This window comes from Muscardinus avellanarius (genome assembly GCF_963383645.1).
Source record: "Muscardinus avellanarius genome assembly, chromosome: 5".
NCBI lineage: Eukaryota > Metazoa > Chordata > Mammalia > Rodentia > Gliridae > Muscardinus > Muscardinus avellanarius.
In genome coordinates, this window is record NC_137790.1 from 51160720 (window position 1) to 51181490 (window position 20771).

General features: G+C 37.5%; 1 protein-coding gene across 2 annotated transcripts in view; it reads right to left on the reverse strand.

The window, feature by feature from the left end:
• SENP7 (SUMO specific peptidase 7) overlaps window positions 1-20771 on the reverse strand; it is a gene marked incomplete at both ends in the record, with an annotated part of 129143 nt that overhangs the window by 100231 nt on the left and 8141 nt on the right. For both annotated transcript variants that reach the window (XM_080695718.1, XM_080695719.1), the window contains 3 exons: window positions 1895-1992; window positions 11906-12001; window positions 20409-20461. In XM_080695718.1, the coding sequence (XP_080551844.1) occupies window positions 1895-1992; window positions 11906-12001; window positions 20409-20461 (247 nt within the window). The remainder of the gene's footprint in view (window positions 1-1894; window positions 1993-11905; window positions 12002-20408; window positions 20462-20771) is intronic.

Sequence of the window (20771 nt, forward strand, 5' to 3'; positions counted from 1 at the left end):
AATGCTGTTTTATGTTAGGCTGATAATTTAGAAGAAAACAAACTAAAAGATATTATAGATAATTCCAGGGAAATAAGAGGCAATATTAAAGTAATGATATGTTACAATGGGTATTGATTAGTATCATCAAAGAACCTGTCTCCGCTATTTTATAAGCATTCTTATGGAAAAATAAGACATCGATACATTTTAAGCGTTTCAAGATTTTCAGAATTTCTCTCCCATAAAATAAAACAACCTTTTATATGCAAACCTTTCAGAAAATTTGATTTCATTTCTTAATTTAAAAATATGATTTCTCAAATATAACTTTTTAAAGCTGGGCATGGCAGCGCATGCTTATAATCCCAGCATTTGGAAGGCTGAGACAGGAGGATCTCAGTTCATAGACAGCCTCAGCTACTTAGTGAGGCCTTCTGCAAATTAGAGACCTAGTTTCAAAATAAGGAATAAGAAAAATATGGCTGGGAGTGTAGCTCAGAGGTAGAATGCCTTTGGGTTCCATCCCTAGTACTGCAAAAAAAAAAGACCATATATATAACTTTCTATATGATATTATATAACTTCTATATGAAATATAGAACTATATATGAAATATATACAAAATATAACTTCTATATGACCTTTGAAGAAATCAAATCTACAAACTACATGTTTGTTTTGAGGATTAAAAACAGCATCACTGCACCTATAGAGTTTTCATGGTCACTTTAACAAATTACCCATAGTGTGGAAGGTCAAGAGGTTTATAAGCTGATATGGAGTGACCAATAGTTTTATAGCTCCTACAGACAACTTACTTAAGAGGAGGAAATAAGTCAGGTGTGGTGGTGAACGCTTGTAATCCCAGCATTTAGAAGGCTGAGACAAAAGGATCACAATTCTCAGACAGCCACAGACACACAGTGAGACCCTGTTTCAAAATAAAGAATTTAAAAAATAGGGTTAGGGTGTAGCTCAGAGGTAGAATGCTCCTGGGTTCCATCCCCAGTACTGAAAAAAAAAAAAAAGAAAAGAAAAGAAAAGAAAAGAAAAGAAAAGAGGAGAAAATATGATTCAGTAGCTTCAGAAGTACTCTAGAAAAAAAAATTCAGGGACTCCATTTATTCTTCTAAATTTGTGATCATCTAGTAACTGTGATTTTTACTTTGCCACATTTTTTTCATTCATTATGCTAAGAGAAAATTCCAATAACTCTTTTAAAAATAACTTTCTAATTATTTACTAAAATGCTATAAATTCCTTCTGAAAATAATTACAATTTGACTCCTCCAGATATTATAGTATTTCAAAATATCAATATTTATTAATTTTAATAACTGAATACTATGACTATAGGATCAAATGACTTTTTTTCCAACATTAATAATAATTATATATAACTTTTGCCTTATCAGCAAACTCTGTCACAAAAATAAGACTTAAGATAACTTAGAATCACAGAAAGTTGTTAGAACTTAAAAGGAACCATAAGCCAAGCACAGTGGCACACTCTTGTAATCCCAGTACTTGGGAGGCTGAGACAGGAGGACTGCAGTTGAAGGAAAATCTCAGCAACCTAGAAAGACTCTGTTTCAAAACAAAGAATAAAATAGGGCTGGGAGTATAGGAAGTATAGCTCAGAGGTAAAAATGACCCTGAGTTAATTCCCAGTATCAAAAAAAAAAAAAAAACACCTTAAAAGGTCATTGAGTTCAACTCCTCTTCTGTTTTAAACACTGTTGTAACTGAGACCAAAGAACTTAAGGGAATCACTCCTGGTCACATCATCGGTACAGCCCATCCTATGTCTGCCTGTCTGTCTATCTGTCTATCTGCGTCTCTATCTCTCTCTCGCTCACTCGCTCGCACGCACGCACACACACACACGCACACACACACAGAGGCATCTTACCTTTCTGATGATGACTTAGAAGTGACAGGATGCCCACAAACACCTTTTTTATTTTTATGGTCTAGAGAGATGACTTTATTTCTTAGACTTCTTTTCCACTAGGAAAAAATATATATATGTGCAATATTAATAATAAATGTATCAACAATATGACAGGAGGCACTTATTCTTTTTGTTTAGAAATTTTAAAAACAGCCAAATTCTTAGTAGTACACAGAGAAAAAGGTAAATGTGATCTACAGAATACCTGCCTCCCCCCACCCAACCCAAATGCTAGGGATCAAACCCAGGACCTCACACAATCCAGGCAAGTGCTCCACCACTGAGCTACATACCCAGCCCACAGTTGCTAGCGTTGAAATATAAGTATTAAAAAAAAAAAACACATTTAAAAATGTTAAGGTAAATTTAGTCAAGAAAGGCTTTTGGTTTTTTCTGGTTTTGTTTGTTTGTACTAGGATTGAACCCAAGGGCATTCTCCCTCCGAGATACATTCTCAGCCCTTTTTATTTTGAAAGAGTCTTGCTAAATTTTTGAGACTGGCCTTAAACCTGCAACCCTCCTATCTCAGGTACTGGGATTACTGGCATAAGAAAGACTATTTTTTTTTCTTAGTACTAGGAATTAAACCCAAAGCCATTCTACCTCTGAAGTATAGCTCCAGTCCTATTTATTTTTATTTGAAAAAGGGTTTCATGAAGTCGAGGGTCTGTCTAAGTTGCTGAGGGTGAACTCAAACTGCGATCCTCCTGTCTCAACCTCCCAAGTACTCGGATTATAGGTGTACATCACCTCACCTGGTAGGAAGGCATTTTAAACTACTGAGGTAACTTTAGTCAACTACCCAACATTTTGAGGATCCAAAAATTAGATACATATAAAAATTGAGAATGTATTTATTTACTGGTGCTCAGGATTGAACATAAAGGCATTATTCCTCTGAGTACACCCCCGAATCCTTTTTACTTTTTACTTTGAAACAGGGTCTTGCTAAATTGCTAAGGGTCTCACTAAATTGTTGAATCTGGCCTCAAACTTGTGATCATCCTGTCTCAGCTTTAGAAAGTGTTTAAAGAACTATCAATGGGCTGGGACCAGGTGCAGTTACACATACCTATTATCCCACTACTTAGGAGGCTGAGACAAGAGGATGGCAGATTCAAAGTCAGCCTCAGCATCTTAATGAGACCCTTAGCAAGAACCTGTTTCAAAAGAAAAAATAAATAGGGCTGCTGTAGCTCAGAGGTGGAATGCCTCTGGTTTCAATCTCTAGTACAAAAAAGAATCTAAAAATTGTTCTCTTAATGGGTTTCCCTATAATAGTCGCTTCTCCCCCACAAGCCAACATTCACTCTATCATGAACATTAAATCTTACAAAAATGCATATATGATACTGTTCTTCTACTTAAATTTCTAAATTGTTCCACATAACCTACAGAAGGGGAAAAAAAGAGCTGAACTCTCATTTCTCACTTCTGTTTCCCAGCAATCTTGTATTCCGACAATACTATACTATTCTAGTTCCTTTAAAGTGCCATGCATATCCTCCTTCTACAATTCCCCATATTTCCTCCCTCTGTAATGCACTTTGTCCCCATCCAGTTCTCAATATCTATTAAGCACCAACTTCAGTACCACCTATGAGGCCTTTCTAGTCCTCCAAAATAATGAATGTCTTTATACCACTATGGCATTTACATACCTGTTACTGATAATATAGCTTCTCAGTGATTCATATAATTTGTTTATTTCAAACTACAACCAGAACTGGGAATGATATGGCTCAAAAGCTAGATAGTCAAAAAACTATTAGTCAACTATCCCCTAACCCTTCATAATTTCACTCATCTCACAGTAACTGCAACTCTCATATATTATGCTATTCACGTTTTTATATCCCACTTATCATTTATAATAAGGTTTTGGCTATATTTATGAAATAGTGGAATGACTAGTCTTTCAGCCTCATATACTGAACAGAAAGGGAGAGGACTAAGTATTAACTTTTATAAAATAAAATAAAATAAACACATTGACATGAACTGAAGATAACTAATAGTTCAGGAAAGGAGTTGGCTAAAATGTTATTAAGCTAGAACCACAGTAAGATGTTTTATTATCTATCTCCAATTCTACCACTAATCAAGTATAACCTAGATTATATCTGGAAATGTTATAAAGGGAAAAATTTCACTTAAGATTTTGATCAATTGTTTTTATCTCTAATAACACATTTACATATCTTTAAAAATTAGATTATGAACCGGGCATGGTGGCACACACTTGTAATCCCAGAACTTGGGAGGCTGAGACAGGAGGATCACACATGTTCAAAGTCAGCCTCATCTACTTAGTAGGGCTCTCAACAACTTAGTGAGACTCTGTTTCCAAATAAAATATAAAATAACTCTGGGAGTATAGCTCAGAGGTAGAAGGCCTCTGGGTTCCATCCCTCATACCACACAAAAAAATTATAAAAATTAAATTATTATCAGACTGGGTAGAAATCTTTTTCACAGATACAGTTTGTATTTCATTTAGACTATGAAAGAGAATAGAAGACACAGAGACAAACCAACACAGATACAGTTGTCTAACCATTGACAAAAGCACCAAAAATATAAAGAAAAGACAGCCTTTTCAACAAATGGCACTAGGAAAAATTGCATATCCATATATAGAAAAATAAAACTAGATCCCTATCTCTCACTCTGCACAAAAGTCAACTCAAAGTGGATCAAAGAGCCGGGCGTGGTGGCGCACGCTTGTAATCCCCGCGCTTGGGATGCAGAGACAGGAGGATCGCGCAGGTTCGAAACCAGCTGCACATGCTGGTTTAGGAGACCCTGTTTCCAAATAAAAATGTAAAAATAGGTCTGGGAGTGTAGCCCGGAGGTAGAAGGGCTTCCAGTAACCCCAGTACCACCAAAGGAAAAAAAAAAAAAAAGTGGATCAAAGACCTAGGAAGCCAGGCACGGTGGCCCATGCTTGTAACCTCAGCATTTGGGAGATTGAGACAGGAGGACTGCAGTTCACGGACAGCCTCAGCTACTTAGTGAGGCCCATTACAACTCAGTAAGACCCTGTTTCAAAATAAAGAATAAAAAAAAAAAAACCATAGGGTTGGGGGTGTAGCATGGAGATAGAATGCCCAGGGGTTCCATTCCCAGTACCACAAAAAAAAAAAAAAACACACTAGGAATTAGACTAGAATATTCACAACTGCTAGAAAAAAACAGCATCAACATGCCAACAAACAAGAGCAGGCAGCAACTGCCTCAATAGGACTCCTGAAACTCAGGAAATAGTACCAAGAAATAATAAAAGAGACAGCATCTAAAAAGCATAGCAAAAGAAACAAGAGCCTAATGTGAGAGCCTAGAGAATGAAGAAAAAAATCTTTGCCAGCTACTTTTCCAAGAAAAGATCAATATCTAGAATATACAAAGAACTCAAAAAACTTAACACCAAAAACCAATCAATAAATGTGCAAATGAACTAAACAGACATTTCTCAAAAGAAAAAAATTCATATGGCCAACAGTTATATGAAAAAAATGTTCAATGTCCTTAGCTATCAGGGAAATGCAAATCAAAACTACACTGAGATTCCATTTCATACCAGTTAGAAGACCAATAATCAAGAATACAAGTAACAGTCGGGCATGGTGGCACACGCTTGTAATCCCAGCATTTTCGGGAGGCTGAGACTGGAGGACTGCGGTTCACATACAGCCTCAGCTACTTAGTGAGGCCCTCTGCAACTCAGTGAGACCTTGTGTCAAAAAAATAAAAGAATAAAAAATAGGGCAGGGGGTGCAGCTTGGAGGTCAAATACCCCTGGGTTCCATCCCAGACCCACAAAAAAAAAAAAAAAAAGAATACAAATAACAAATGCTGGCAAGGATGTAGAGAAAAAGGAACAGTTTTACACTATTAGTGTGATTGTAAATTAACACAACCAGTATAGAAATCTGTATGAAGATTCCTCAAAAGACTAGAGATAGAACCACTGAATGACCCAGCTATACCAGCCCTAGATATCTACCAAGAATTAAAGTCTACATATCTAAGAGATATATGCATACCCATGTTTACAATAGCATAATTTACAACAGCCCTTCAACAGATGAATGGCTAAAGAAATTGTAAAACAATAGAGTTCTACACAGGCATAAAAAATAAAACTATGTCATTTGCAGGAACAAATAGATGGGTGTGGAGATCATTTTGTTAAGTGAAATAAGCTAGATTCAGAAAGTCCAAGATTGTATGTTTTCTCTCATCTCTGGAAGCTAGAGAGGTGGGGAAGTATTTCATGAAAATAGAAAGGAGACCAAAAAATAGAGGATGAAAATCATGGGGAGAAAGGAGGGGCAATGGGAATTAACGGGCAATGAAAGTAACCAAATTACATTAAACATGTAAGAATATATAACCACAGAAAGCACTGTTTTGTATAATTACTAGGCACCAATTAAAATTTTACATTTAAAAATTGTCAGGTGTGAATGAAAATATACATATATGACAGATTATAGAGAATGAGATACTACACACTTCTTCTATGGCTTATATTTCCTTAAAGAAATATGCATTACTTTTTAAATTTCTTAAAAAGCAACATATTTTGTTTAAACCCTGAACAAATAAATGTGTTTTAAACAAGATGATTTTCAGTGTATTATATGATCTCTGCATTATTTGATAGTATTTTAACCTTTTATGTAAATAATTTGTTGCAAATGATTTCAAATGCTTGGAGAAAAATTCATGGCAGAAATGCATTTTGATTAGTAAAGTATTGCAGTGCTAAAGTGGCTGCCTCCAACTAGAACAGAACATTCACGGGGGAGAAACAGAAGATGACTCTGGAGAACAGATGGGTCCCAAGGGTCACTTGTTTTTCATATTATCATTCAGATTTATACATATCAAGCTAAGTGCTTACTATTTTTCTTTTTCCTCTTTTAAAACTAACCTGTTATTTAAACCTGTGATGATGAAAAAGTTCTGGAGCTTGTGGTGATAGTTGCACAACAATGTAAATGTACTTAACAGCACTGTGGATTTTAAAATTATTAAAATGGCAAATCTTGTGTTACTTATATTTAAAATCAAAACTCACCCTGACTACCTGAGACGAGACCAGAAAACATAGCTAAACACAAAAAGCACCTAAATTTCATACCTAAATTGAAAAGCTAGAACAAGTACAGTAGTTCAAAGTCTACCCTTCTGGCACCAAATAGCTGATTTACAGATAAATACTGAAAACACAATAAATTAGAAGTTGGAGGCCATCTATCGTTATAACAGTAAATACTTGTATAGCTACTACCATATTCAGATCACACTGCCTCTGTGCTTAAAAATACTGTTTTCTCAAAATAACACATAGTATAATCCTATTGTAATACCAGTCAGAAGAATTATACAAGCAGGATAGGGGTGTAGCTAAGTGGCAGGACACTTGACATATTCACAAAGTACTGGGTTTGATTCCCAACACTACAAAAACTTATTTTTCTTTGTGCATAATTCCTGGGGGATGGGTACTGAAGATTGAGCCCAGAGGCCTTCTACCTCCGAGCTACACTCCCAGCCCAATTTTATTTCTTATTTGGAAACAGGGTCTCACTAGGTTCATAACAGTCTCACTATTGCTGAGGCTGTCCCGTGATCCTCCTGTCTCAGCCTCCTAAATACTGAGATCACAGGTGTGCACCACCACGCTTGGCTAAGGTTCCTTTTTTAAAATATATTTTTATTGGTGTATTATAGTTTCACATCATACTGTAAATCATGTTGATAGTGATATACAGCCACACAGTACTTGGTGGTCTTTCCCCTGGTTCCCACTCTATCCCCACCTTTCCCAACTGAGTACTGAGATTTACACTGATATTCTCATATATGTACATAACGCCAAAGGTAGAAATTCCCTCACTGATCCTCACTTTTCCTCCTCTCCTTCCCCTAGACCACCTGTCTGGCTCCACTGAAGTTTCTCTTCCATTATTTGAAGTCCTTCTAGTATCCCACTTACTCCCTAGCTTCCGAATATTAGAGAAAACATATGACCCTTCACCTTCTGTGACTGGCTAATCTCACTTATCATAATGTTGTTCAGGTCCTTCCATTTTCCTGCAAATGACATAATCTTGTTCCTCTTTACTACTAAATAATATCCCATGATTTTATTTTCCATTCATCTGTTGGTGGACACCTAGTTGGTTACATAATTTAGTTATTGTGAATTGTGTCCTTCTTGCATTGCTATGAACATGGATATGCATATATTATTGGATATTATCTGATTTCAGCTCCTTTGGAAAGATATCGAGGATGGTAGAGCTGGAAATTTATTATTATTACTGTGTTTCTATTATTACATAGCTTAGAAGGCAATTTCCTTCTAATTTTTTTTTCTTGATGGGGAACTAGGAATTAAGTCCAGGGGCATTCTATCTTCAAGCTGTACTACCAGCCCATTTTTATTTTGAAACAGAGTCCCCTAAACTGCTAAGGGGAACCTGCAATCCCTCCCATATACTGGGATTACAGGCATGCACTACCACCTAGCTTCCTATATAATTTTTAATAGTTCAAAATCTATCATAACTCTATAACTTTATCTGATTTTAAGATTTTAACAATATCTTTATCTGATTTTTATCTGATTTTAAAACTAATAAAATTCAAAACAGCATAACAATATACAAATATGTCACTAAAACAGAATGGAGTTCAAGAATAAGTCTATACATACAAAACAAATTATTCTTTTTAAAAAGTCAATGAAACTGGATAGGGAAAAAAAGTATTTTCAACAAATACTGCTACAACAACCAGATGTTAACATGAGAAAAATAAATCTTAATACATACCATAAATTATGCTCAAAAATAAACATTAAAAGTATGCCAAATCTGTAAGCTAAAATTATGTCTCCTAAAAGATAACTTGGCAGAAAAGGTTTGCAACCTACTGGAAGACATATATTTATGAGCAGAAAAAAGCACCAACAAAACACTCAAAAAATGGGAACAGAAGGGAATTCCCTTACTATGAAAGGGCCTTTCTGAAAAACTCACAGTAACACCATAATCAAAGAAAAAACACTACAAATGTTTCCTCTATGACCAAGAGCAAGACAAAAGCTGGGTATGGTGGTCCACACCCGTAATCCCAGTACTTAGAAGGCTGAGGCAAAGGTTCGAAGACAATCCCAGCAACTTAGTGAGGGTCTCAGTTGCTGAGGGTCAAGTTGCTGACATTCTGTTTCCAAACAAAAAATAAAATAGGGCTGGGGATGTAGCTCAGAGGTAAAATGCCTCTGAGTTTACTCTCCAGCATCACACACATACACCCACAAAAGAGCAAGGCCTACTTTCACCATCTCTAGATTTGGGAAATAGTTCTAGAGGAATATTAGGCACAAAAAATTTTAAAAAAGCAGCTGAGTGTGGTGGGGCACACCTGCAATCCCAGTACATGGGAGGCCACAGACAAAAGAATCACCGGTTTGAGGCCAGCCTCAAAAACTTAAAATTTAGCAAGACCCTGTTTCAAAATAAAAAATAAGAAGGGCTGGGGGCATAGCTTGAATATAAAATACCCCTGACTCAATCCCCAGCCCCCCACCTCAAAAAACTAAAAGACTTCTGAATCAGTAAAAAATAAAAATACCTTTATTTCATAATAATCATATATTTTAAAAATCCTAAAGAAACTCCCCCCCCCAAAATTAAGGCTAATACACTTCAAATTCAGCCAAGTTTTAAGACAGAAGATCAACATGCAAGCATCAGTTGTATTCCTATCTCTAAACAATAAAAAAATCTAAAGGGAATTTTTTTTTTCTGTGTGGTACTAGGAATTGAACCCAGAGGCATTCTACCTCCAAACTAACCCCCAAGGCTGATTTTATTTCTTATTTGGAAACAAGGTCTCACTAGGTTGCTGAGAAAGCTCACTAAATTGCTGAGGCTGTCCTCAAACCTGAGATCTTCCTGTCTCAGCTTCCCAAGTACTACGATTACAAGTATGTACCACTGTACCAGACCTGAAAGGAAATTTAAATTTCCATTCTAATAGCATAGAAAAGAGTAAAATACCTAGCAATAAGTTTAATCATGGTAGTGCAGAATTTGTATGCTGAAAATGTCAAATATGCCAAAAATAAAGAAAACCTAAATAAATAGATACCTCACAGTCATTAACTAGGAGACTTAATATAGTTAACATGGTAATACTCCCAAATTGATATGTAAGTTCAATGAAATCTCTAATAAAATTCCAAAAGTTTTTTTTATAGAAATGGACAAACCGATTGTAAAATTGATATCTAATGCAAGAGATTCAGAATATCCACACAATCTTGAAAAGAACAGAACTAGGGAACTCACATTTCAAAGATTTAGTCTTTTTTTTTTTTTTTTTTTTGGTGGTGGTGGTGGTGGTGGTACTGGAGATTGAACCAGGAGCTTGCTAAAGAGCTGCAAACCAGCCCCCCAAGATACCGGCCACCACAGGCGGCTTCAAAGTTTTAAATCTTACTATAAGGATACAGTAACCCAAACAGTGTGGCACTGGCAAAGCATGTAGATAAACAGAATAGAAAAAGGAGTCTATAAATAGGTCCATGCATTAAGGTCAATTGATTTTCAACAAAGATGCCAAAACTATTTATGAGAAAAGAATAAACTATAAGTAAATGGCAGGATAGTCACATTAAAAGAGTTAATTTGGACCCCTGCTTATAAATAAACTCAAATGGACTGAAGACCCAAATGTACAGATTAAAACAATCTCCTAGACAAAAATATAGTGGTAATTTTTTTAGACATGTATTTAGTAAGAGCTTCAGTGATATGATCCCGAAATCACAATTAGAGAAAAAAAATATATTGGATGCCATCAAAATTAAAAACACTATGAACTGCTATGATTGGCTTTTGGGTTGTCCTCATCAAAACTCATGTTGAAGCTTGATCCCCACTGTAAAAGTACTGAGAGCTGGTGGGACTCTTCAGAGGCATTTGAAGCCATAATGACTGGATTAATACATTCCTCAGGGAAATAGGTTAGGTATGGAGCACGTGTGCGCACACGTGTGTGTGTGTGTGTGTGTGTGTGTGTGTGTGTGTGTGTGTGTGTGTGTGTTATACTGGGAATTGAGCCCATGGGCATTCTACCTCTGAGCAAAACCCCAGACCTTATTTTTTGTATGTTTTTTTAAAGCAGCTCTCTAAATTGCTCAGGCTAGTCTCAAACCTGTCATCTTCCTCTCTACCTCTCAAGTACATAAAATGTATTTTACAATGAGATTTAAATTTCATAAAGAAATCAACCATGCATAAGGTATACTTAAGATTTAAACTGCTGGGCGTGGTGGTGCAGTCTTGTAATCTCAGTACTTGGGAGGCTGATACAGGAGTATCGCAGGTTCATGGCCCACTTCAGCTACTCAGTGAGGCCCTCAGAAGCTTAGTGAGACCCTGTTTCAAAATAAATATGACAGGACTAGAGATGTAGTTCAGATGTAGAATGCCCCTGGGTTCAATTCCCAGTACCACACACACACAAAAAAAGATGTAAACTGAAGAAGACTCTAACCTTAAAGATTCATTTCAACATATATTAGAAATAAACTAAATTAAAATCTGGAAATAACACAAAATCGAAAGAGGACAAATAAGAAGATAAAAATTCAGTGAGGCATGGTAGTGCAAACCTGTAATCCCAGTACTTGAGAAGCTAAGACAGGAGGATCGTAAGTTTGAAGACACCTTTAGCAAATAGAAAGACCCTAAGCGACCTAGCGAGACCCTGTTTCAAAACGAAAATTAAAAAGGGCTGGAGTGCAGCTCAAGGGTAGAATACCCCTGGGTTCAATCCCCAGTACCACGGGGAAAAAAAGAAGAAAAGAAAATTCAATTTTACAAAAATGTTTTAAACACACCAAATAAAACTATACACTTAAGATAAATTAATTTTATTTACCCCCTGTAAAGGGAGATCCCAGCGTTCTGAGCTTCTGAATTTGGACAGTGATGACTGAACATGAACATCCTCTGGTTTTACATTTAAAATCTTTCTTATCTGAAAGTAGGATGAGAAAATAATCAGTTTAATTGAAATATATAGAGATATAAATTGAATCAGCTAGCAGAACCATTATGTTACCCTGCATTAATATTTTGGTAATGCTCACATATATACATATACATATACATATACATATACATATATATATAGTGTGTGTGGTGGGGGGGTACTGGAGGTGGAACCCAGGGGCTTTTCTACCTCTGGACCATATTCCCAGACCTATTTTATACTTTATTTGGAAATAGGGTCTCACTAAATTGCCGAGAGCCTCACTAAGTAGCTCAGGCTGGCTTCGAACCTGTGCGATCCTCCTGTCTCAGCCTCCCAAGCACTGAGATTACAAGGGTGCACCACCATGCCTAACTAATGCTTATATTTTTAAATTCTGTGCTTAATTTGCAGGCAATTAAATTTAATTATGTTTTTAAAAAGTGCCAGGCATGGTGGCACAGGCCTGTAATCCTAGTACTTGGGAGGCTGAGACACAAAGATTGCAAGTTCAACATCAGCCTCTGCGATTTAGGAATACCCTCAACAACTAAGCAAAACCCTATTTTACAATAAAAAAGCTGGGTGTGGTATGGTAGTGTATGCTGTAATCCTAGTACTTGGGACCCTGAGACAGGAGGATCACAGGTTCAAGAGCAGCCTCAGCAACTTAGAGAACCTCTCAATAACCTAGTGAGACTCTGTTTCAAACCAAAAACTTTTTTTTTAATGGGCTGGAGGTATAATTGGAAGGTAGAATACCCCTGGAGCTCAATGCCCAGTGGCAAAAAAAAAAAAATTCTCTCAGTAGAAAGGTAGATCACTGAAGAATCAAACAGCTTACGACTTGTGTCTATGGTCTCTTCCCCTTCTAATCTTTCAAATTTAACCTACAGAGTTCTCTAATATATAAATCTAATTATGGTCTCGATTCTACAATATCACGACATTCATTATTTACTTTAAAAAAAAAAAAAGGTCTTTACAATTTGGGCTTTTTCACATCACCCATACCCTAAAAACTCTGTAACACAATTCTGTGGACTTACTAAACTCTCTTCAGATATGTCTTATTATTATATATCTCTCAATCCTTGGTGCTGGGATTAACCCAGGAGCATTCTACCCCTGAGCTACACCTTAACCCTTTTTGTAAAATTTTTTATATATATAATTTTGAAACAGGGTCTCACTAAGGTGCTGAGGATCTCACTAAATTACTGAGGCTGACCTTGAACCTATGATCCTCCTGTCTCAGCCTCCCAAATACTGGGATTAGAGGCATGTGCCACACAGCTATCTCTATTACCATACACCACACACACACAAAAAAAAAACTTAAATATATCTTTCACATTAAAATAGTTACAAATGATAATTAAGCTTCAAATTTAACTTACAAAACACACACACACACACACAATAAGCACTCAGGCTGGGGAGTGTTGCTTTGTGGTGGAGCATCTGCTCTACACTGGTATGCCCTGGGTTCAATCCCAGTAACTCTCCCCAAAGGCACAGGATCAACTGCAACTAATAACTAGTAACAATCCATAAATTTAAAGCCATGAGAAGAAAGCTAAATCAGGAGGATAAAAATAGCTGAAGAAGGTGTAACTCAATTCTTATTTCACTGGCTTATCCAGGAGACAGTTAGCCTTCCTAGGTACTAGTGGCACACACCTATAATCCCAGGATAGGATATGGGAAGCCAAAACAGGAAGACTGCAGTTTGAGGTTAGCCTCAGAAACTTAGCGAGACCCTGTTTCAAAATAAAAAATAAAAAGGGCTGGGGGTTTTGCTCATAGGTAAAATGCCCTGTGTTAAATCTTCAGTACCAAAAAATAAATAAATAAAAAAAACAACGGCATCTCCTCTTCATGATTCTTCACTCACAAAATACAATACTATCTCTGCCCTGTGTGTGTGTGTGTGTGTGTGTGTGTGTGTGTGTGTGTGTGTGTGTGACTGGGGATTGAACCCAGAAGAACTCTACCACTGAGCTACACTCTCAGCCCTTTTTTTGGTGGTACTGGGGTTCCTGGAAACCCTTCTACCTCTGGGCTACACTCTCAGACCTATTTTATATTTTTTCATTTGGAAACAGGGTCTCTTGAGCCAGCTAAGGCTGGCTTCAAACCTGCGTGATCCTCCTCTGCCTCCCAAGCATGGGGATTGCAAGCGTGCGCCACCACACCCAGCTTCACTCTCAGCTCTTTTTATCTTTTTTTTTTATTGGTGCATTATATTCATACATCATATTGGGGTAAAAAACTTGTGTGTACATACATGTACACATTCCCACCCCATTCCCTCCCCGTCCCTCCTTCCCTTGCTTGGCTTAGTGGTTGACTTCGGTATGTTTAAGTACATTGTGTGTTTTAGAGATTTTCCTCTTCCCCCCTCCTTTCTCCTCCTTTACGTTGCCTTGTTTGCTCCTCTATAGGATTTCCTTTTTCATCTAGAGTTCCTCCTATGACCCATTTCTCCCTGTCAATTATTAGGGAAAGCATATGCTTTCTTATTTTTGTGACTGACTAATCTCACTTAGCATAATGTCCTCCAGTTCCATCCATTTCCCTGAAAATGATGTAATTGAGTTTTTTTTAATGGCTGAGTAAAATTCCATTGTGTACATATCCCACAGTTTTGTAATCCATTCATCTGTTGATGAACATCTTGGCTGGTTCCATAGTTTGGCTATGGTGAATTGTGCAGCTATGAACATAGATACACATGCATTAGTTTGGTGGTTTGGCTTACTATCTTTTGGGTAGATACCCAGAAGTGGTATATTTTGAAACAGGGTCTAACAAAGTTGCCGAAGTTTGTCTTGAATCTGAGATCCTCCTGTCTCAGCCTCCCATGAAGCTGGCACTGGAGGAGTAGCACTGTGCTTGGCTATCTCACAGTCTTAATTAGGAAACAACAACTGCTTTCTTGGGGGTAAGATAAAGGACTGAAGCTGTGCAAACCCACAGATCCTTTCTATGCTGGTTATTTAGCTTATGTTATTATTTGAATCTGGACTGTCCGCCAAAGGCTCATGTATCAGCCTTGGTCCCCAGCTGGTAGCACCACTGGGAGGTGGTGGAAACTTTGCAGGGTGGAGCCTAGTTGGAGAAAATACATCACTGGATCACTGGGTATGTGCCTTTGAAGAGTATATTTTGCCACTGATTGTTTGTTTGTTTGTTTGTTTGTTTGTTTGTTTGGTGGTACTGGGGTTCCTGGAAGCCCTTCTACCTCCGGGCTACACTCCCACGGGCTACACTCCCAGACCTATTTTTTAATACTTTTTTATGTGGAAACAGGGTCTCTTAAGCCAGCACGGCTGGCTTCGCGGATCCTCCTGTCTCCGCTTCCCAAGCGCGGGGATTGCAAGCGTGCGCCACCATGCCCGGCTTGCAGCTGATTCTGATCCTTTCCCTCCTCCTCCTCTTCCCCCTCTCCCATACCCGCTTCTGGCTATACTGGGGTGAGATCCTTTCCTTCACACATTCCCCACCATGATATTCTGCACAGACCCAGAAACAATGGAGCCAAGTGACCATGGAGTGAGACCTCTGCAGCTGTAAACCAAAATAATTCCCTCCTCTTTTAACTTGATGTCTCTGGTATTGTCACAAAGTACCCAACAAAAAGCTTATAGTAGATTCTGCAGCATACTGTACTTCTTAAAGATGCCCACACCAATATCCCCATTCCAAGTGCTCTCCTTTCAAAAGGACAAAATTAGCCCTCCTACATCAGTATCCCTTGAATCTGTCAGGCCTGTGACTTCCAAGACTAGTCGTAAAAGGCAATACAGCTTCAGCCTGGCTCTCACTCATTCCTGCACTCCTCTCCCTCTCTCCCTCCTTCTATCTCTCAGTACACACACATAGGGAGTCCTAAGCCATACCTACAAAATCCAGAAACCCTAACACCACTACGCTGGAAAGACTACACTGAGGCTAAAAAGGGATAAAACTACACCAAGATGCTTGCGTCTCACTAGCATAGGTACCAAGATGAGTGAGTGAATAGCCTTTAAAATGATTCTGAGACCCGTGAGTAGATTTAAAAAAAAAAAAAGGTGGTATATACATAGAACAGAATTATTATTGAATTTTTTTTTTCAGTACTGGGTATTGAACTTGGGGGCATTCTGCTATACCCCCAGTCCTATTTTTATTCTTTATTTTGAAACAGGGTCTCACCAAATTGTAGAAGGCCTCACTAAGTTGCTGAGGCTGGCCCTGAACCTGTAGTCCTCCTTTCTCAGCCTCCCAAGTACTGAGATTACAAGTGTGTGCCATCATGCCAGGCTATTACTGAATTTTAAAGAAAAAGAAAATCCTAGCTGGGCATGGTGGCATATACCTATAATCCCAGTACTTGGGAGGCTGAGACAGGAAGATCTTAGTTTCGAGGCCAGCCTCAGCAACTTAGCAAGACTCTGTTTCAAAATAAAATATATGTAATTATTAAAAAATATTTACCACAGAAAGAGGAAGTACTGGGGAATAAAACTGACCAAATTATGCTATGTACATGTACAAATATGTAACAATGAGTCCCCCTATTATACATAATAATAATGCACCAATTTAAAAAAAATTTAAATGTTTACCACCATTTCTCTATGACATGTTTGACATAGCTTGTCTAATACATGTTAAATACACAATAAATATCTATTAAGCAATTCTCTAAATATAACTTAACTTTAGAAAATGATATATAAACAGTTAAGCAGGAAAAACAGATTAAAAGCAGTATTTTGTGGCTTTCTATTCTTTAATATTTATTTGTTATAGATGGGCAAACTGGAATGATATATAATAAAAGTGCTAATTCTAGTTATCTCTGAGTGGTCATTTGTTAAACTGAATTCTTTAATATCTCCATAAAAATTGGTATTGCTTTAAAAAAATTTAAATACATAAGGACAGAGCCAGGCATGGTGGCACATGCCTGTAATCCTGATGCTTGGGTGGCTGAGACAGGAGGATTACAGGTATAGGGATAGGCCCAGCAACTTCAACTCTGAGAATCTTAGCAAGACCCTGTTTCAAAACAAAAAGAGGATATAGCTTGTTAAAATGTCCCTGGGTTCAACTCCCAGTATCACAGAGAAAAAAAAAAAAATTAAGGCTGGGCACAGAAGCACACACCTGTAATCCCAGTACTTGAGAAGCTGGGACAGGAAGATCACAGGTTCAAGGCCAGCCTCAGCAACCTAGCAAGACTCTCAGTAACCTAGCAACATGCTGTTTTCAAAACCAAAAAGAAACGTTAAAAAAGGGCTGAGAGTGTAGCCAAAAGGTAAAATGCCTCTGGTTCAATCCAGAGTAATAAAAATTAAATAAAAAGAAATAAATGTCCTGGTACAACTTTATGTACATCTTATAGGTAAACAAGAAAGTAAGTATACTGTAGATAATGAGAGAGAACAAATCTTAAAATAAGAGGGAAAACTAGAATAAGCCCCATGGTGTTGGACTAAAATTAGAATTATCAACACTGAAATCATAGCTTTGTTAAAAGATACACAGACAGGAAGATGAAGAAATAAATATAAATATGTATGTTTATATGTATGCTAGTACACATATATTTATATATTTTTCTAATCCTGTCTGTTGAGAATGCCCAGAAACAATGACTGACACCACTGCACCAGTGGCAATAAGTAGCCCTAGCACTTAGACCTTGGTTTCAAAATATCATTCTTTAATAAAAAAGAACCAGGACTCCTTGAAAAAGTGGTTGATTCCATGGCTGGAGTCGATAAAATACAAAATAAGTCTAAAGTTACTTAAAAATAATAAAATTTAAAAATAGTACATCTAAAATCAAAAAGTGAAATGTGTGGGCTGCATCTGCAAGGCCCTGGTTTCGATCCTCAGCACTGTGAAAGAGAAAGAAAGAAAGGTATTAACTCAATATTATAAATGGTTTTTTTTTTCTTTTGTAACATATAGGGTCTCTCTATATTGTCCAGGCTGGCCTCTAATTTCTGGGCTCAAGAGATCTTCCTAAGTAGCCGGAACTACAGGTGCATATCATGGTCTCTAGGTTCAATTTTATGAATTTTTAATGGTAGAACTTTATTTTAATTTCATGGACACAATGCCCTAAAGCAGAGCATTTTACTTCACAGCAGATATTAAAAGTAGCCATAGTCAATATTGAGCTATTTAAAACAGGGTACTGCCGGGCGTGGTGGAGCACGCTTGTAATCCCCGCGCTTGGGAGGTGGAGACAGGAGGATCACGCGCTGGCTCAAGAGACCCTGTTTCCAAATAAAAATGGGTCTGGGAGTGTAGCCCAGAGGTAGAAGGGTTTCCAGGAACCCCAGTACCAAAAAAAAAAAAAAAAAAAAAAAAACCCAGGGTACTATAACAGTTTAGATTAAACTTGTCCCCACCAAAACTCAAGTTGAAATTTAACTGCTATTATAAAGATGTTGGGAAGTAGGGCCCTTCAGAGGTAATTAGGTTATGGGACCTCAACCTTTATGAATAAATTAATGTCTATGAAAAGACTGCATTAAAGCCAGGCATGATGGAATACACTTGAAGATTTAAAGAAGTTTATTAGAAAGATAGAAATACAGAGGATAGGTACAGCTCCATACCAGACTGGCATGGAGGGGTGACTCGACTAAATTCACCCTGGAATACACTTTTAATCCCAGCATTTGGGAGGCTAAGACAGAAGGATCACAGGTTAGCAGACAGCCTCCGCTACTTAGTAAGGCCCTTTGAACTCAGTGAGAACCTGTTTCAAAATAAAAAATATAGTTGGCAGTGAAGATTGGAGGTAGAATGCCCCTGGGTTCCATCCTCAGTACTGAAAAGAGAAAGAAAGAGAGACACACAGACAGACAGACAGACAGACAGACAGACTGACTGACTGACTGACTGTGTTAATTCTCTTGAGAGTTGGTTAATTTTCACAAAAACAAACAGGTTGTTAGGAAGAAAGACTGACAGGTGGGCCCGGTGGTATACACCTGTAATACTAGTACTAGGGAAGCTGAGACAGGAGGATCAAAGGTTTGAGACCAGTCCTAGCACCCTAAGGAAACCCTGTTTCAAAACAAAAAATAAAAAAGGCTAGGGATGGAGCTCAGAGGCAAAATGTTCCTGGGTTCAATCCCCAGTAACACAGGGGTTAAAAAAAAAAAAGAGCAAGTGAGAGACTGGCACCTCCCTCAGTCCCTCTCATACACATGCCTCTCTTCAACCCACATGCTTTTCACTTTCTACAGTAAGATAAAGCTTCAAGTCCCTCAGCAGAAGCTAAGCAGATGCCAATCTTCCCATCCTCCAGAACTGTGAGCTAAAATATACCGTGTGTGTGGTATGTGTCAGAGGCAGGAGATTGAACTTAGGAGCATTCTATCGCCAAGCTACACCCTATCTCTTTTTCTTTTTTTCTTTTGTTTGTTTTGGAACAGGGTCTCACTAGGTTGCTAAGGGTCTGGCTAAATTGCTGAGGCTGGTCTCAAACCTGATGAGGTTTTTGTTTATTTTTGTGGTACTAGTGATTGAAGCCTGGGCATTCTACCTTTGAACTATACCCCCAGCCTTCTTTTTTTTTTTTAAACAGGATATTGCTAGGTTGCATAGGATCTGACTAAATTACTGAGGCTATCTTTGAACCTGCAATCTTCCTGTATCAGCTTTACAAGCACAGACATATTCCACCACTCAACTCCTAGGATGCATTTAAAAAAAAAAAAAAAAAAAAACACTTGCTAAATAGGTAGAAACTTCATTTTGCTTGTGTTGGGGAAGGTTGTTTTGTTTCCTCGTAGCTTATAGGGAATAAATGAATGAAAAAAAGAGACTTAAAAGTAGTAATTTTTAGCACCTGACATGAATACAACATCCCTTCTGCATCTAGAGCATTATTAATGAATGAGCATGAGGCATGCTAATATATTCAATCATCAAAGAAATGCTGAGTTACAATTTATAAAGTCTAAATGAGGTCTGGAACATATGCTGGTTATCTTATAATGATTTAAAAGACTGGTCCCAGAAAGGGTTTCCTAGTTAACCCTCATTTACTCAGAACTTACCATTTTCCCCAAAACAGTTTTCAAAGTTTACATTATTTCTTTTAAAAAAATTTTTTTTTTCCCGGTGGTACTGGGAATGGAACCCAGGGGCCTTCTACTTCTGGGCTATAATCCCAGACCTACTTTATATTTTATTTGGAAACAGGGTCTCTTAAACCAGCTGAGGATGGCTTCGAACCTGCACGATCCTCCTATCTCAGCCTCCCAAGCTTGGGGATTACAAGTGTGCGCCACCATGCCTGGCTAAATTTTATTTTTTTAAATAATTTTAAAATAATTTCAATATAAGTAACTCCAAAGACAATGAATAGGTTACAAGCAAAACTAATGCATACCTCGTGTAAATCTGAAGATGAAGACTTTTTCCTTTTTCCTTCTGTGACGATCTCTACAAAAATCAAAGATGGTAAAAATTATCAATTAACATCTAAATGAGATTTTAAAAATCTAATGAAAGAGATTCTTTCATATTCATGCCTTCTTTTAAATTAACTTGTTAGGCTCAGAACTTATACTGGTACATTTTGAAGAAGCTGAAAAACTAAGCATAAAAATATAATAATTACATTGTCAAAAGAGAAGTTCCTCACAAAACATCTCCGATGGGCTCCAGTCCCTGAGCCGCAGGAGGCCTCAGCAGCCTTCCCCTCAAGCCCCCATGCTTCCTGATGCTTCGCCCCACCACCACCACCCGCCTT